We start from the raw sequence: 16,556 nt of genomic DNA, 5'->3' as shown, positions 1-16,556 counted from the left end.
ACCATGTCCGATCCGCTTCTGTTCGAAGACACCTTCACCGTCACGGGCGTCAACTCGCAGAAATACGACCGCGTGTCGCGCCTGAGCTGCACCTCGTCCGACTCGCTGACGACCTTCACGCTTGATATCAACTCGGAGCTGTATCCATGCTCGGCGGGCGAGTCGCTGTCCATGGCGCTGGCGTCGACCCTTTCGCTCGATGGCAAAGATGAGTCGGGGGCTAAGGGCGGCTGGCGCGAGGTCGGGATGGGCGAGCAAACCCTGGCCAACGACTACGACTATGTCTGCCATGGGAAGGTGTATCGGTTTGAAGAGGGATCTACTGCGGGGAACATGTATGTTTTTTTCAGAATTTGTCCCCTTAGTTGAATACCGGGGCTGGGGCTAAACTTTTCAATTCTAGGGCTGTCTTCGTTTCCTTTGGCGGTCTCCTGCTTTATCTCGAGGGTCCCTACAAAAAGCTTGCGCCTTTGAAGATTGACAACGTCTATCTGTTGCTGAAGAAATAGAGAGGGTGATGACATTTGGAATGCATTGTGGAAAATATAAGTATAGTCTTTGCATTGGCTGGAACCACGCGCGTCTTGTCAGACACCCTGGAGTTTCATGCCGAAGAAAAGTCTGTCAATATGACCGTTTCTGGGTTGCAGCGTCGGCGTTTGATTGGTGATAACTGGGTATCGTTTCTAATAATAGACTCATTGAAAATGAAAGATGGCGTACATAGCTTCACCCAAGTCTGTCTAGTATCGATGGTATACATGTCCTGTTCATCAAGTGGCGTGCGATGCAGTGGGGAACTCCAGACGGCGATGCAGTCTGGCGATAATCTCCAGATAATCAGGTTCTGTCTCTGGAGTGAGGATGCCATGTCGGATGAAAAAGTCGATCAGCACGACAGCACAGTTTGGTTTAAACTCCCCGTTGGCCAGGGCCTCTTTAGCCTGATCGACAGTCCAGAGATAGAATTCCTCCACTTCCGAATCGCAAGGCTTGGGTGTGATGCTCGCGTCCAGTTTCACATCGTATATATACTCTACCTCTGGCTGCAACAGGCCAGTCTCGCCTCCCGCGCGGGCGTCCCTCACATAGTGGTACGTAATGCAGCTCACAGCCGTCGCGTTGGCCCTGATCACATCTTCCGGCAGGGACGCCTCCTCCATGGCTTCGCGCACCACGCATTCAAACGGCCTCTCGCCCGTTGCCATCCCCCCCGCGACAGAGTTGTCCAGCATCCCGGGGAATGTTTGCTTGTTCCTGGAGCGTCGAGGTACCCATAACCGCAGGGAACTAGTGTCGTCACTGTCTTGCACGTAGCAAGTGGCATGAACACCGTACGAGACGACCCCAAACAGCGGCGTTGCACTTCGCTCCATCTCGAACAGGAACTGGCCTCCAGGCCCGTAGATCGGGTACTTCTCGTTTCGCCAGCCCTTGAGCACCTCGAAGTCGTCGCCCTTCACCGCCTGGGCCAACGTCTCCGCCATGAGGTCGCTCCGCTGTTCTGGCATCGCATCCTGAGGCGCCACAAGGGTGACGGTCCGTGTCGCTGCATCAATCGCCCAGCAATGCTCCGGCCAGGAGAACTTCTCGACGACAGCGTTAGGGATATACCCTAGCACCGCCTTGCAGCCCGATACATGAAACGAATGGTAATTCGCCAGATGCTCCTTATAGAACTCCGGATCGTCATGATAGTAAGGGAAGCTGTATTTTGTCGGTCAGTCAGTGACTCAACGGGGGGGGGGGAACCTCCTAAGACAAAAAACGTACGTGTCACACTCTTTGACCAGGTCCAGATACGATTTGACCATCTTGCCTTTCTGTAGTAGCTGTCGTGTATGTAGATATCCAAAATTATGTGCTAGATGAGAATGAACAGCAGAGAGAGAGCGAGCGAGCGACTCCTCCCATATATAATTTTTACATTGTCTCGACGACTGCGCCTCAGGCTTGTTCCTTCATGATACGCAGCGATACGCCCAAGCAAAGCTTATCGATAGAGGGGGAAGAGGCAGCCTTCGGGCAGGGCAAGCAAGAATATTTCCGCCGCAGGGCCGGTTTGCGTCACCGCCTCTGGTAAGGCGTTCTTTGAGCTTCCATCCGGGAGAAAACCACAACACGCACAAAGAAAGGGAGGACGGTCCTCAGCCGCAGGACACACAGCTTAGACTTATGATTCTTGAGATTCGCTGCTGATTTAGGTTCTAGAGATCCGCGTTTGTCCACCTTGCCGCCTGCTATTCGAAGAGCACTGCCCCGCGTTAGGACTGCGAGATACTATAGGTTGTACAATACGAGAGAAAGGAAGGGTCACTGTGCTGAGGGTACCTTATTCCAGCACCCAGGGTGTTACAGAGTTTGCTATGTTCTCAGTGATTATACCAGGCAGACCGTGCCTTACAGATATCGTCGCGGTGGACGGCCAGCCCGGCCAGCCGACCAAGTTCGCCTTCACCTTCCCGTTTAGCCCGTCGTTCAGCGACGTGGTCGTCTTCTTCCTCCCCGGCACTGTTCTGCCCCAAGACACCGCAGCTGCGATCTATATCCAGATCCCCGAATCGAACCCGTCTCCCAATGGTCCCGAGTTCCGGTTTCTCGGCGCATTAGCCAACGACAAGCCGTCTGCCATCTTCAAGGCCCGCCAGGCTGAAACGTCCACTGGTCCGCAGCGCACAGAGGCAGAGGAGGAAGATGAAATGCTCGACGAAGGCGCAAGCAATCTGTCTGGTGGCAGCGCCCAGGTGACAGGAATGGTCACCCTGGGAATCTCGATTGAGCCGATTCAGACCGTTGCGCCGCAGGTGGCAGCCCTGGAGGCCCAAAGCTCTATCAGCCAGTCGTCCTCCACGGCGCTTGTGCGTCAGTCACCGCAAGAGCGGCAACAGAAGGCAATCTCGACCAAAGTGTTAGCCCAACGAATCATTGGCAATGCGTTCAATTTTCTAGCGAGCTTTGCCTCGTCGGATCCCAGTAACAAAGGGCAAGAGGTCGTGCCGCTGAAAAGCTTTCAGGATTGGTGGTCGAAATTTGAAAGACGAGTGCAGATGGATCCAGGATTCCTAGAACGGGAGGAGTCGAATATCTGATCGATAGAGGTGTGTTTATTTTTTTTTCCTTTTCAGATCAAGAGGAGGAATGTATAGATATATTGGATTGAAGAGATGGTCAGATATTGTTCTATATATGCTGTTATAATGTATTCTACGAGGAATGAGTTCCATGGCTATATCGTTCAATCCTGCGCTTCGAGCGTACTACATCTAGAGCTAGACCGTTCAACTACCGAGATGCATCGGTAATTAAATCTATGCGCTGATCAGTTCCTATTAGAACAGCAATTTACAGGTGTCTATCCAGTAAGCAATCATTGTTGAATTGTTCTCGAATACTTCCATCAATTTACGTGGCGTGGCTGATAACTACCAAAAAAGGCAGGCGCCAATAATCACAGCCACATTGCGGTGGCTCAGCATTCACGGGATCTACCATCGCCTATAAGTCTACTATATCCTCACCGCAACTCATCTCTCAAGGCAGATCTGTTCAGCCTTTCTGAACATTGCGTTGAACTATTAAATTATCTGTTCTCAACCCCCTCTGTGCCTTAGGGAGACCATCCATTGGCCTGCCCAGTCAGCTTGATAGATCTCTTGGACGGGTGAAACCATTTCCCCTACCACACTTCACAAAATGAATGTTTAAAATGGCTCTCATAGTGAAGCATGACATGTCTGAAGCGTGGTTGAGACTACAATGTATAATGTCAAATGTTAACATGGCGATGCAAACGGTCAGGCTTCCGGATGCGTCGCTGTCGCTGGTACAACCCTATGGATAGGCAACATATCTGATAAAACGTCTCAAGGCTATGAAATGCCCATTGCAACCGGAGGAGACGCAGCGAGCTTGCCTGTACTGCCTTGCTTCCTTGTGTTCTCTGCTAGGCAGTCGATACGAGCACGATGTCAATACCCATTCAGCGAAGAATCCAGATACTGACGGGACTCGCCGTGGTTGTCTGGGTACTTATTATAATCCTTTCACCAAGAGTGGACTCGTCTGGAGCAAGTTTATCAATCTCGCGGCACTTTAGAGGACAAAAGAAGCCACGATACCGGCGTGATGTCGCCGTTGCGACTTATTTCTCCGGCGAAACAGCGACCAGCAACGATATCCAAGAGGATAACTACTTCATTGCCACTCGAACCTTGACATACCAGCTTCGACACTCGCCTCAGACACGACTGGATCCATCGATCGCATTCATCATTCTCGTCACGCCCGACGTGAGCCAAAGGAAACGTAACCAGCTTGTCCGAGAGGGCGCCATCGTGATCGAGGTTGACAAGGTGGAAACCAATCTGACCGTCGGCGAACCTCGCTGGCGAGGGTGCTGGACAAAACTCCGGCTCTTCGACCCGGAAATCCTCCCCTTCGAGAGAGTCCTTTTCATGGACAGTGACACGGTCCTTACGCGGTCCGTTGACGGGGTCTTCAATGACCCAGCTGCCAAGCTCCACCGCACGTTGAATCTGACCGGCCAGAGTCAAGAAGATGAAGCAGCCCTACCGGGCAAGTATCTCTTCGCAGGAAAGCCCGAAGCCGGCACGTACAGCCATTCATACCCGCCGGACATGTCGGGCGACTATCTCAACGCCGGGTTCTTCGTGTACTCGCCCTCCCATGCCATCCTGCAGCACTACCTGTCTCTTCTCGAGTTGCAGGGAAGGTTCAGCCCGGACATGCCGGAGCAGAATCTGCTCAACTACGCGCACCGCCGGGATGGGAATATGCCCTGGCAGAAGCTGCACTACAGCTGGAACATGAACTTTGTCACGCCTGAGGATCTGCGCAACCAGCCTGCCTCGTTGCACGTCAAGTACTGGGACAAGAGCCTGCAGCAGGAGGTCATCGACTATGCGTTGCGTTGTAGATGGGAGATGGAGGGCTTCTGGATTGGAGTGAATCAAAGGGCGAAGAAGATTGATCTTTTTAATCATTGATATAGCAACTTTTTATGAATTCTATTCATGAAATTCTATTTCTATATTCATTCAAACTCTGAGGATTGGCTATGTAAATGCTGTCGCATTCGAGCCCAATATTCTCTCACTTCAGCCGGATAATTTGTTTCCTCCAAAGCCACTTCCCATGAGGGAAGATGGTGCCGCGCCACGTTTGTAAACTCGGTCATGGTGTCGTTCCGCTCCGCGCCCATCGTGCCGGCGAAGTGCACTAGGAAATCGCCCCGGTGGATCTGAAGCTCTTCGGGGTGAATCTCGCTCATGCCTCCGTCGGGTTTGCCGCGGTAGGCGTTGAACCAGCGCAGGGGCACGTACGCGGTTGAATTCGCAAAGTATTCATTGTCCAACAAGAAGCCGAGGGCAGACTGGTCACGAAAGACCAGCAGAGTGTCTGGGTTGTCGTATGGATAGGCTATGATTGAGGAGAGCAGCTCAACCGACCACGGGTGGACCTTGATAGGGAAGACTCCATTATTGACACCGTTCCAGTCCTTGCTCAGTACCAGGTGGATATGCTCGAAATCCTCCGTGGGTGGCAGGAACAGCTCAATCGGGATGTTTGGGTTCATCACTATCGTGTCTGCATCAAACCATCTACTCTCATTAATTTGTATTCGTGGATAAGAAGTAGATGCTATTTGAGAAGGCCGCAGCACTTACAGAATCCACTCTAATCGCTCCCCTTCAGGCTTCATCAGTTCTTGAAGTACGAGAGACAGGAGGAAAGCCGGCTTGGTCCAGACATCGCTGAGGATCCCCTGACGCAAAACATGCATGGGATACTGGAACCTGCGACTATGCTCACGGTGGGTTCGCAAGGCCTCTTCATAGACCGGGCTGTCTCCATACACGATGGTCGCCTTTGCGATGGATGGTCTGCGAGCCTCAATCTGAACAGACGGCCCTGTCCGTGGTGACCAACGATCAATGTCGAATTCAAATCCTATTCAAAGCATCAGTATCTCATGTAGTCAACATTTTCCTTCTTCCCTGATCATACTCCCGCCATTCGCGTGGGATCTGTAGACAATGAAGAATAGCCCCGTCACAATACACGCCAGAACGCCGAGTCGTAAGAAATGTCGCTGTCTCTGCCCACCGGCAAGATATCCATGCGAAGGATATAAGTAGGTCATCTTTCGACTTACTCCATCCAGAGTTGAAAAGGATGCCCAGCTGCTTTGGAGATGAGGCAACCCCTCACGGAGCTTTGAGTGCGATACCCAGGCAGTCGCATCGCGTCGCTGAAGAACACGATTCTCTCATAGCCAAACCGGTATAACCGTTCGCGGACATCCATCATATCGCAAGATGACAAGAGCTGCCATGTCGCTCCAGCGGGTGCGTTTCCGGACATGCATCCACATTCCAGCGGGCGAGCCAATGCGTCGTGAGGGGAAAGGACGGAAAGGGAAAGACAACAACAATGTCAGATAATAATGGGAAAAGCATCCTCGCAGGTGGTTAATCGGCCCAATTATTAGCCTGCAGAGATACCTTTCTTCATGGTTTAGTACTCGGTACTTTTGCATTCAAGGGAGAAGCTCCACAAGCACCATTGTATGCAAGGCAATGCAGGCAGTTTTACGAGGAGGAGTTTTCTGGTGAGGGGTAACTGCCTCGCCTATCTTGATAAGAGACGGTCAAGGAAGGCCCTCCAGGCCTAAATCCGCCAACAAATCCTTGGAGAAACTGCCATGAGAAACGATTCTTGGGCCAGAAGACCGGGATCGGCTTGGTTATTTTATTTCATTTATTGTGGCTGTTTTTTCTCCGAGGCCATGACTCCGATGACTCACAGCTAGTTGACTCGATTGCTTACCAGAAAATTTCTCCAACCGATAAAAAGCAAGATTCATTCCACTCGGTGTCGCAGTGCCGTGTTTGACCACCTGCAGAAGCGCGGTATTCAGTTCATTCGGTTACATTCCTGGAGGAATTGTTAAAGTGCCTAAAAGCTAGATCAGAGCCTCCCTTGTCGTCTCTTGTTCTGTGAATAGCACTCTGGATATGGAGTCGGAAGGAAAACTTCCTCAACCAGACAATGCCGACGAAGCAACGCCTCTTCTAGGGAACCAGTCTTCAAATTACCGGTCCACAGACGACATAAAGCCTAGATTCACGGTCTCTGAGGATGATCTCGAGTCAAGGTTGCCGTCGAGGGGTTATGCGTTGGAAGACGACGCGGCCTTGGTCACCCTGGCCAAGGTAAGCTCGATTCCTCAAGGATTGGATATTGAACCGGACCTCGAGCGAATCTTCCCCACTACATCAGCGACCGATGATGCAGGTGGCAGCACCAATGAGGATACAAGCTATGCTGCTCGGTTCCTGAATGTCAGTCCCATGCGGTTCTGGTTGATCTTCTCGGGCGTTCTTCTCGGGTACGTGATCGGTTTTTTTGACTCAACTTTGATGGCTTCCAGCCATCCAGTCATCACGTCTCACTTTCATGCCTCGAACTCCGCTTCCTGGCTGTCTACCGCGTTTCTGTTGACCTCTACCGCGTTCATGCCCCTGTTCGGCCGGGTGTCTGATACTTTTGGCCGGCGTCCGGTCTACTTATTCTCCATCTTTGTTTTCTTCGTGACCACTGCCTGGTGTGCCATGGCGCAGAGTATCGGCAGCTTCATTGCAGCGAGAGCCCTGTGTGGGCTCGGAGCGGGCGGCGTGACTTCCCTGGGAATGATCATCTCCAGTGACCTCGTCCGGATTGAGTACCGTGGAGTGTACCAGTCTTACATTAACCTCTCTCTGGGCGTCGGCGGCTCCTTGGGTCTTTCGCTCGGGGGATTTCTGTGCGACCAAGTAGGATGGCGAGGTGCGTTTTACGTACAACTACCCTTCATCTTCGTCTATTTTATAGTCACAGCATGGACCGTGCCTGCCGACCTGGGTATCAAAATGGTGGGTTCCGGACGGATGACAATCATACAGTTGCTCCGAAGCGTTGACCTGACGGGATCCTGCCTCCTGATTATCGGCGTGACAGCGCTGATCGCGGGTCTCAACCTAGGCGGCAATGTCTTCAGCTGGAGCCACCCTCTTGTAATCTCCTCCTTGATTCTATCTGCGATCTTTGCTGTACTGTTTGTGAAATATGAGCGACATGTTGAGCGTGCTGTCATGCCCATTAGCCTTCTCACCAAGAACCCCCGAGCCAGCCTGATCTTCGGGAACTTCTTTGGAGCCATCGCTGTCAACACAGCCTTCTTCAATGCCCCTCTGTACTTTCAAGCGGTAAAACTCGCGACACCCACGGAATCTGGCCTCCGACTGATAGCCCCATCGCTTGCAGTCACCATGTCCAGCGTTGGTACGGGCTTCCTCATCACTCGGACTAGGCGCTGCAAGCCGACTATTGTTTTGGGCGGGTTTTTACTAGTCCTTGGAGGCATTGCCACAGCGACAATTGGGGCCGACACTCCTGACTGGCTGGCAATGCTCTCTCTGTCCTTCGCACCTCTCGGTCAAGGCTTCTCCTTCCCCTCTCTGATGATCTCTGTGCTTGCCACCAGTGAACAGGACGAACAAGCCGTTTCCACCACCACTCTGGGATTGTTCAGAAATTTGGGAACCGTGCTAGGCGTTTCGATCAGCAGCTGGATCCTCCAGAATTCCCTAGTCCTAGAACTTGAGAGAATGGTCACTGGTCCTGAAAAGCAAGATATCATTCTTCTAGTGCGAAAATCGGTTCGTGCCATTGCCGAACTAGATCCTTTGCATAAGCAGCAAGGTAAGTGGTGATACCAGTTGAATCAACAACCTTTCTCCTACTAAAATGGCTCTCTATATCAGTTATCGAAGCATACGCAGCCTCTCTTCGCATCACCTTGGGTTCGGTAGCCCTCTGGGCTTCCTTCATGTTCCTACTACATTTTCGACTGCGTCTCCCGGTCCTGGGTAGCAAGAGAACATGAGCATGAGCATTATTATATTCATAAACACTTTCACCCTCATCCCTATTACACCATGACCATGATCTTTCTTTCTCTCTGTGAGTATCTTCAGATCCTTCACACTCTCATTTTTATGAATACTTTACGAGTACACGGAAAAAGTTATGCTGTTTATGAACAAGGCGAGCAGGATATAGGTATATTTTTCTAGACAAGCAGATGGTTTGGTATTTGTGACTGTAATAGGTTCATTTTTAGTTTGTACTTGAGAATGTTGCATCTTAGCAGATTTATTAATACATTCCTTCGCTCTTAATAAAGTACGAAGTACTAGCACCTGGTCTTCTCCAGTCTTTATTCAGTCATAGATTCAAATCAAATTACAGATTGAAGACCCGCCATCATCTAACTTATTATTGACATTCTGTCAATGATTCTCTCCAAACACGATCAGATTTCGTGGCGAGTCTTTATGTCGCGACGTCTTGCTGAGAAATTCCCCGCGTCTTGTCCGAGAACCACAAAATCCCGATATCAGCGAAGAAGATAATCGTGGTGCTTTCTGATACACACTCTTGCGACCCCACTGCGATCAACTGTGCAGGGCACTATTCTTATTGAAGAGTATGTAGATTAGTTCCCAGAAAGGAAACTATTACGATCATTAACACTGCTTTGAAAGATTGCAGCTGACATTTCCCCAGTCTTGCAGATAATCTACCAGAAAACAATCCCTACACCCTTTACCTTTTTTCCACGAGTCCTCCTGCGGTGTTGGCTCACCCAAACCACTGCCTACACAGCTATAGTCGCAAGGGAAAGAAAAGTGCTGGAGGGGAACAAGTATTGGGATTATCGCGTCCAACTCCTGCTTCTGACGCGTGAAGGAGGCTGGCTGCCCCGAGGCCGAGAGCGCCGTGCCAGAACGCCGCAGCCAATCCCGACAGCGACCCTTCATGTCATAAATAAGTGGAAACCGGTATGGAGGGCGGGTCTTGAGAGGTGATCGCGAGGGTCTTCTGAAGCGTACCTTTGGGAGGGGGAGATAATCCATCTTCTCGACCAGCCATGGCTTCCGCCACTGGAGAGGGCCCTTTTCCCCAGCCAAGTGTGGACGTAGGCCCGGCAGAGACCTCCAAACGCAATTACGACAACGCTGGCCCCCGATCGACACTATGCGATGACAGCCGGGTAGCGACGCCCAATAGCTCTGGTTCTGGGTCGCCCTTTGTACAAGATCCTGGAGGCAGCAGACTCCAGCAGCAGCAGAATAATGAGACGGGGCCCAATGAGCCGCCCAAGGCTCGGCGGGTCCGTACAGGCTGTCTAACCTGCCGAGAGCGACATCTAAAATGCGACGAGACGCTCCCTCGCTGTCACAATTGCCGGAAATCCGATCGGGTCTGTCGACGCGGAATGCGCCTCAACTTCATCGATACGCAGATGGTCGCGCCGCCGTACGATATAACCCGTCCGCCAGGGACCCCAGTGACCTTTCAAGATGAGTCCCGGTACATCGCTTCGGAGTATGTCGGTGGGTTTGAACGATATCCCCCTCTAGAGCCCGATCCTCCGATAGAGAGAGAAAAGCAAACGCAGTTTGATTATGTCGGAATGCTGGGCCCTACGACGCTCTCGAAGCATCATCTCTCAGCTACCGGGTCATTGCTGTCAGCTTTTACAGGGCCGTCACAGTCAGATACGCCCGATCTGATTTTTGGCAGCCATGCCTCGCAAACGGCCTTCTCAGACCAGGTGTTGGCGCAAGCCCCGTTTCATCCGCTGAAGCCGGTCGATCAGAATTCCACTAGTCGATCCTTTCTCAGTGAGCCCGAGGAGGTTCTTCTCATGCAGGTGTTTGTGGAGGAAATCGGTATATGGATGGATTCCATGGATCCAATGAAGCATGTAGGTTTAGGTTCTTGTTTCTCTCCCCCCTCTCTTTCCCTCTAATATGGGATAGTTTACGACGATTTTACCATTCCACGCCTTGGAAGAACCTATGCTGCTCAGAGCTTTCATGGCATGTGCTGCCCGGCATCTCTTCCTTGTCAATCCGTCGTACGGCGAGCCCAAAGCATCCTACTACTACGATGCGGCCTCCCGAGACCTGCTGAATTACTTGCAAGACCCCGATCGCGACTCGGTCTTATGTGCTACGACGGCCATCATTCTAAATGTCTACGAAATAATGTCTGGCCAAGAAATGCATCGAATGACCCACATCGCCGGCGCGAGAGCCCTCATCAAGGAGTGCCAGTGGGATGCGAAATCGCCGGGCCTGGGCAGCGCATGCTTCTGGTTAAATATCGGGATCGAGCTCATGAGCTGTCTTCATTACAACTGGACCTTGGCCTGGGATCCGGACACCTGGGGTGTGGACATGGACATGGAGCATGCGCAACCTTCCTTCGCGGGGAACGAAGAACTGTGGACATATCGCGTGCTGTACATCTGCGCCAAGATCGCCAACTTCCGCTCCTCCATCCCTCAGTTCCAGGTGCTAGATCGCTCGGCTCATGATCCGCAGCTTACCGAGCGGTTCCAGGAGTGGAACACCTACAACAGCTGGTGTGATCAATGGGCAAAAGCAGTTCCCCGATCAATGACACCACTTGGATATATCCCGTCGTGGCAGACGAGTACCCGTTCTACCTTTCCGGAGGTCTGGTAAGCACTGGCTTTTCCTCACTGTTCTGACTTACGATACGAAATAACTAATGGGGACAGGCTCATCAAACGATCGTCGGTGGTGGCCCGTTTGTTCTACCATACTGCACGTATCCTGCTCGCCAAAATCCACCCGTTAGAATCCGAATACAGTCCCGAAATGCGCAACATACAGCAGATTCACGCCCACGATATCTGCGGTATCGTCGCGCATGTAAAAGACAGGTATGTGATGGGGTTTCCCACCTGGAAAAAAAGTTTCTAGATACTAAAACCTCCCCGCAAAGAGGAATTTCAAGTATTTCAATCCGCTGTCTAGCGCTCGCCGCCGAGTGCCTCGTTCCCCGAGAAGCTCAACAAGAAGTCCTGAACATCCTTGACAAAATCAATAGAGAAACCGGCTGGGCCGTGGAGACCATCAAGGCGGAACTTCAAGAGACATGGGGTTGGACTGTCCCTGAGACCCATCCACATCATTCCTCTGCCTCTTTTATCGGCGATGATTCCTCGTTGGCCACCTCTGTCCACGCTTTACATCGACCCAAGACATCAGCCGGCGTCGTCAATCCCATGATGGCGACCGCCGACTTTTCCATGGAGAACCACCCTTACCAGAGCCACTATGTCGCGCCACACCAGCATCTAGAGCATTATCACCATTACGACACTTTCTGAGTTGCCCGTCTTGCCTTGCATGGAGTTTTTTTGGTTTTAGACCTGATGGGTTTGATTTGATGGAATGGGCGCACCACACTATATGATATGATACCACCTGTACTATTTTGATACCTGTATTCCAGGTTCACTCCAATGGGATTTATATAACTACTGTATAATAGTTAACCACTCGGTGCTGAAGTAGCATAACCGAGGAACTCCAAGAGTAGCATCAAAAATATACATCAAATAATACCGAAATGATAAATAACATACATATCTCACCATGACCTGAAATAAAAACCAGTTGACCTTCAAGTCCTGCTATGGTGGAACGCCAAGACATCTCCGGCTGCAACTTCAGCACTTCAGCTTTCTTTCAACCCTGGAGCACATCAACAATATGAGAAGTTAGCATGGTTTTGAAGTTTCGGATAGACGTGGAGCTGACTTTCACAGGTATCTAAACTCAGTATCTTAGGTCATCTCAAAAGCAACAATGAATAGAGACCAACAGGCCCCAGGCCCAGCAACACCAACCTATATCCTACGCGGGCATGCAGCGCCCATCCATGCCCTGCATATCTTCTGCCAGAACCTGCGGCTGGTGTCTGGCGATGCAGAGGGATGGATCATCGTCTGGGACATGGTGACCAAACGGCCTGTTGCTGCGTGGAAGGCGCACGAGGGGGCTGTTCTCGAAGTGAAGGGCGTGAGTTCTGAGGCAGTCGAAATTTATACGTAAATCTTGATGTCTTTGTCTACATATATACGAGATAGAGAAAAACTTACACCTATACAGGCATGGGCGAGATCACAAGCTACGACTGTGGAGATTCCGTGCACAAGAGGAAGGCCTACTCGAAAAGACTCTCCCTGTTGACGCGCATGAAACACCACACTCCGAACCGGGGATCCAGCCATGGCTAGTTCATTCGCTTCCCGTCAACGCGCTGAACTTCTGTGCCTTTTCGATCCTCCAGATCGAGCACGACAAGTCAGACACCGGGCTCGACAACAAAACATCCCCCGTGCTAGTGGCGGTGCCGAACGCGCTCGACTCGGGCGCCATCGATCTTTTCCACCTCCCACTCGAACGCCGCATCTCTACCGTCCCGGCCGCGGCGGGCGTGAAGACCGGTATGGTTATGGCGGTAAGTCTCTTCTCCAACCCGGCAGGGCTGTACGTTTGTTCCGCCTACGAAGATGGCCGAGTGATGGTCTTCGTCCGTCGGGGAGCTCTTATCATCGAGACCACTACTACCGGCCCTCCCGATCCCCCTTGGACGTGGGAGAACGTTTACACGAGTTGCCCTCACTCACAGCCCGTCCTGTCCATCGACCTGGCGCCTAGTAAGGCCTACTTTCTGTCCTCTTCGGCAGACGCCGTACTAGCCAAGCATGAGATCCCATCGCTACCGAGTGCATCGCGCGCACTTCAGGATTCCCCACCGAAACAATCGGCTAACACGAAACATTCAGGCCAGCAGGGCCTGCGGATCCGCGACGATGGCCGCATCTTCGCGACCGCCGGCTGGGACGCGAGAATCAGAGTCTACTCGTGTAAAACGATGAAGGAGCTCGCCGTGCTGAAGTGGCATAAGGAGGGATGCTACGCCGTGGCGTTCGGAGAAATCAATGGAATCGTCGACTCGAAATATCCTGGCGACGGCAGCCATACGGATGAGCCTAACGACAGTGATTCTCAAGCCCTGAACAGGGATGAGAGTGGCTTTTCCCTTGCGGCAGTCCAGCAGCAGCGGAACAGAAAGGTGCAAAATACGCACTGGTTAGCAGCCGGGTCAAAGGATGGGAAGATCTCATTATGGGATATCTATTGAGCCATGCACCTTATCTATATACATTGAGATCAAAAGAGTCGCTTTTTTATGAGAGAATATTGAGATAAAAAGACGGGGGAAAGAAGAGACAGGAAAGAAAAAAGAGCCTCGAAAAAGTGTGAGCTCATGCAAGATTGAATTCGCTTGCGCCGGCCATATGCTCCTTCAACTTGGCCCGCATCAGCCGAGCGGCCTCGGCGACATCGTTGTTATTATTGGCAGCAGAGGCACCATCCCTGTCGCCGCGACCACCCTTCTTGCCCGCCGGTTTGCGCTCGGCCTTGAAGTCTTTCTTCGCGTCGTCCTTCCCGGGCCGCAGGCCAGGCACGTTGATCTTGCTCGGGCGGTCCCGCAGCGCGAAACTCTTCGCGAGATGTCCCAAGTGCAGTTCTTTGATGTTGAACATGTTTCGTTCGCTCGAGACGTGTGTGGCGTACGCTCGAATATGCGACTGGTACGCCCGCCGAGCCATCTCCAGGTACTCTGAGTTGTCCTGCGCCCAGCGCTCCACATCCATCTGCCAGTCGGTGGTTTTCTCCTCCCAGTCGACGTTGTCGGACCCAATATTCCCCCCGAACCCGCGCTTGAGGATGTCGTTAGCATCGGTGCGTGTAAGAGCCTTGCCGCCATCCCGATATCCGCGTTTCAAGATCTCGACATAGTTCTCCTCATTTCCGGGCAGGAGGAAGATCAGCGCCCGGCCATCACGTCCTACACGTGCGGTACGCCCGATACGATGCAAGTGTTCCTCGGCGCTAAAGGCTGGGTCATACTCGATAACCAGATCTACGTTCGGCAGATCCAAACCACGGGAAGCAACGTCAGTACAGACCAGGACGGAGGGATTGCGGTTCTTGGCAAAGGAGTTGAGAGTCGCCGTTCGAACATGTTGCGGCAGTGAGCCGTGGAGTTTGTGGAGTGTCACAGGGTTGGAGCTATTGGAAAAAGCGGTCGCCGGGGCGATTGTACCGTGGAGATGTCGATTGTCGTCCTCCTCTTTTGTTGTTTCTGTTTCTTTTGCGTCGCTAGTCTCGCTTTCATTTCCAGACTTGCGTTCACTTGCGTTTCTTGTAAATACTTCAAAATGGAATTCGACGGAATCGGCGCAGGAGACAAAGATGATTGCCTTCATGACGGACCCCTTTCTCATAAACGTTCGTTTCAAAAATGCCGTAAGCGTGACAAGCCGAAGCTTAGCTGCCACCACGGCGTAAGACTGCTTGAGCTGTGCCGGAACCCTGAATGCATCCTCCTCCGTCTTCGTCTTACTTTCTTCATCTTCGTCGGCCGGGTCCGCCTTGATATGAATAGCATCCTTTAAGCTGATCTCCCCGAGTCTCTGTACATTCATTTTCAACGTGGCGGAGCAGAGAATCGTGGTCCGGCGGGTAGGAACCCCGGGTATCCGACTGGGACGCTGCCTCGCATCAAGCTTCTTGACAATTCCCTGGATCTCATCCTCGAAACCTAGATCCATCAAACGGTCGCCCTCGTCGAGCACAAGCCACCGCACATTGCTCACGTCTAGTGCCTGCGTGTTTTCCAAGTGATCTGCGAGTCTTCCAGGCGTTGCTACCAGGATATTCAAGCCCTTGCGCAGCCTGGCCTTCTCGGATTTTTTCTTCTCTCCTCCAATGACCGTGCCGGCGACAAGCCAATTTGCGCATCGCAGCAAGCCTTCCAATACAACAGATATTTGTTTGCACAGCTCTCGCGTCGGGGCCAGAACGATGGCAAACAGCCCGCTATCGCGGTGAACAGAGACATCGTTTCCATCTGCATCACGCTTGACAGCCTCGCTGGCCTTTGCCTTGGAAAGGGCCATGATTCTCTGTACCAGCGGTAATAGATATGCTAGTGTTTTTCCAGAACCCGTTTCCGCTTGAATAAACGCATCGCATTCCTCCTTGAGCAACTGCGTAATGGAGGATTTCTGAATGGCAGTAGGGGCCTTCAGCTCGAGCTTGGTTAATAAGTGCGCAGCGAGCGTAGGCGATAGACCCAGGTTCGTAAACGTATCCATCCCATCGATCAGCGGGGCGTTGGTCGGCTTTGCGTCTTCCACAGTCGCATCTTTCGGCTCGTCCTCGACATCATTTTTCGGCGTGGGATTCTTTGAAAAAAGTGAAGAGACAAATGGACGGGCCTGGCCTGGCTGCTGCTGCTTTCTATGCTCGCCGCCCTGATCGCGCGACGACGCATGGCCGTCATGATCCCGATCCGTCCTCTGTCTTTTTGCTGGCCGTGCTCCAGAGACCTGTATGTGGTTCGGATTAGCTGGCGGCTTGCGATCGCCGGCATCTTTTCGTGGGCCTTTTGCCCGATGTTGGGCGATTTTTTTCGCGCTCAACCGGTCTCGCCATGTGCCGCCTTTGAATTTCGGCTCAGCCTTGATGACACTGTCGCTGATAGCGAAGTTCAGAAGCATTCCATCATCGGCCATTTTGAATCCAGCTGGCTAG

General features: G+C 52.1%; 9 protein-coding genes across 9 annotated transcripts; 6 read left to right on the top strand and 3 right to left on the bottom strand.

Moving 5' to 3' along the window:
- Positions 1-3: 3 nt before the first annotated feature.
- On the top strand, positions 4-509 carry ASPZODRAFT_11699 (hypothetical protein; the record flags this gene model as incomplete). Its single annotated transcript, XM_022721157.1, has 2 exons — positions 4-335; positions 404-509. 2 exons carry the CDS (start codon positions 4-6, stop codon positions 507-509), a joined length of 438 nt encoding a protein of 145 aa, XP_022585363.1.
- Positions 510-773: 264 nt separating this feature from the next.
- Positions 774-1,814, bottom strand: ASPZODRAFT_11698 (hypothetical protein; the record flags this gene model as incomplete). Its single annotated transcript, XM_022721156.1, has 2 exons — positions 774-1,707; positions 1,774-1,814. The coding sequence occupies 2 exons, from the start codon at positions 1,812-1,814 to the stop codon at positions 774-776; spliced, it is 975 nt and encodes a 324-aa protein (XP_022585362.1).
- Positions 1,815-2,366: 552 nt separating this feature from the next.
- ASPZODRAFT_54924 (hypothetical protein) lies at positions 2,367-3,089 on the top strand (the record flags this gene model as incomplete). The annotated part of the gene is made up of 2 exons (XM_022728501.1): positions 2,367-2,656; positions 2,720-3,089. The coding sequence occupies 2 exons, from the start codon at positions 2,367-2,369 to the stop codon at positions 3,087-3,089; spliced, it is 660 nt and encodes a 219-aa protein (XP_022585361.1).
- A 456-nt stretch (positions 3,090-3,545) lies between these two features.
- ASPZODRAFT_126800 (hypothetical protein) lies at positions 3,546-5,012 on the top strand. The gene has a single exon (XM_022721584.1). The coding sequence runs from the start codon at positions 3,966-3,968 to the stop codon at positions 5,004-5,006; it is 1,041 nt and encodes a 346-aa protein (XP_022585360.1). The 5' UTR covers positions 3,546-3,965; the 3' UTR covers positions 5,007-5,012.
- Positions 5,013-5,053: 41 nt separating this feature from the next.
- On the bottom strand, positions 5,054-6,163 carry ASPZODRAFT_137982 (hypothetical protein; the record flags this gene model as incomplete). Its single annotated transcript, XM_022724406.1, has 3 exons — positions 5,054-5,621; positions 5,688-5,970; positions 6,028-6,163. The coding sequence occupies 3 exons, from the start codon at positions 6,161-6,163 to the stop codon at positions 5,054-5,056; spliced, it is 987 nt and encodes a 328-aa protein (XP_022585359.1).
- Positions 6,164-7,037: 874 nt separating this feature from the next.
- Positions 7,038-8,947, top strand: ASPZODRAFT_11694 (hypothetical protein; the record flags this gene model as incomplete). Its single annotated transcript, XM_022721153.1, has 2 exons — positions 7,038-8,763; positions 8,826-8,947. The coding sequence occupies 2 exons, from the start codon at positions 7,038-7,040 to the stop codon at positions 8,945-8,947; spliced, it is 1,848 nt and encodes a 615-aa protein (XP_022585358.1).
- A 1,047-nt stretch (positions 8,948-9,994) lies between these two features.
- On the top strand, positions 9,995-12,271 carry ASPZODRAFT_11693 (hypothetical protein; the record flags this gene model as incomplete). Its single annotated transcript, XM_022721152.1, has 4 exons — positions 9,995-10,834; positions 10,890-11,596; positions 11,657-11,821; positions 11,884-12,271. 4 exons carry the CDS (start codon positions 9,995-9,997, stop codon positions 12,269-12,271), a joined length of 2,100 nt encoding a protein of 699 aa, XP_022585357.1.
- Positions 12,272-12,608: 337 nt separating this feature from the next.
- ASPZODRAFT_275215 (hypothetical protein) lies at positions 12,609-14,184 on the top strand. The gene is made up of 3 exons (XM_022728095.1): positions 12,609-12,663; positions 12,713-12,994; positions 13,056-14,184. The coding sequence occupies exons 2-3, from the start codon at positions 12,753-12,755 to the stop codon at positions 14,092-14,094; spliced, it is 1,281 nt and encodes a 426-aa protein (XP_022585356.1). The 5' UTR covers positions 12,609-12,663; positions 12,713-12,752; the 3' UTR covers positions 14,095-14,184.
- A 34-nt stretch (positions 14,185-14,218) lies between these two features.
- ASPZODRAFT_11691 (hypothetical protein) lies at positions 14,219-16,537 on the bottom strand (the record flags this gene model as incomplete). Its single annotated transcript, XM_022721150.1, has 1 exon — positions 14,219-16,537. One exon carries the CDS (start codon positions 16,535-16,537, stop codon positions 14,219-14,221), a length of 2,319 nt encoding a protein of 772 aa, XP_022585355.1.
- Between the last annotated feature and the right edge of the window lie 19 nt (positions 16,538-16,556).

Source organism: Penicilliopsis zonata (assembly GCF_001890105.1).
Source record: "Penicilliopsis zonata CBS 506.65 unplaced genomic scaffold ASPZOscaffold_1, whole genome shotgun sequence".
Classification (NCBI taxonomy): domain Eukaryota; kingdom Fungi; phylum Ascomycota; class Eurotiomycetes; order Eurotiales; family Aspergillaceae; genus Penicilliopsis; species Penicilliopsis zonata.
This window is presented reverse-complemented; position numbering and strand designations above follow the sequence as displayed.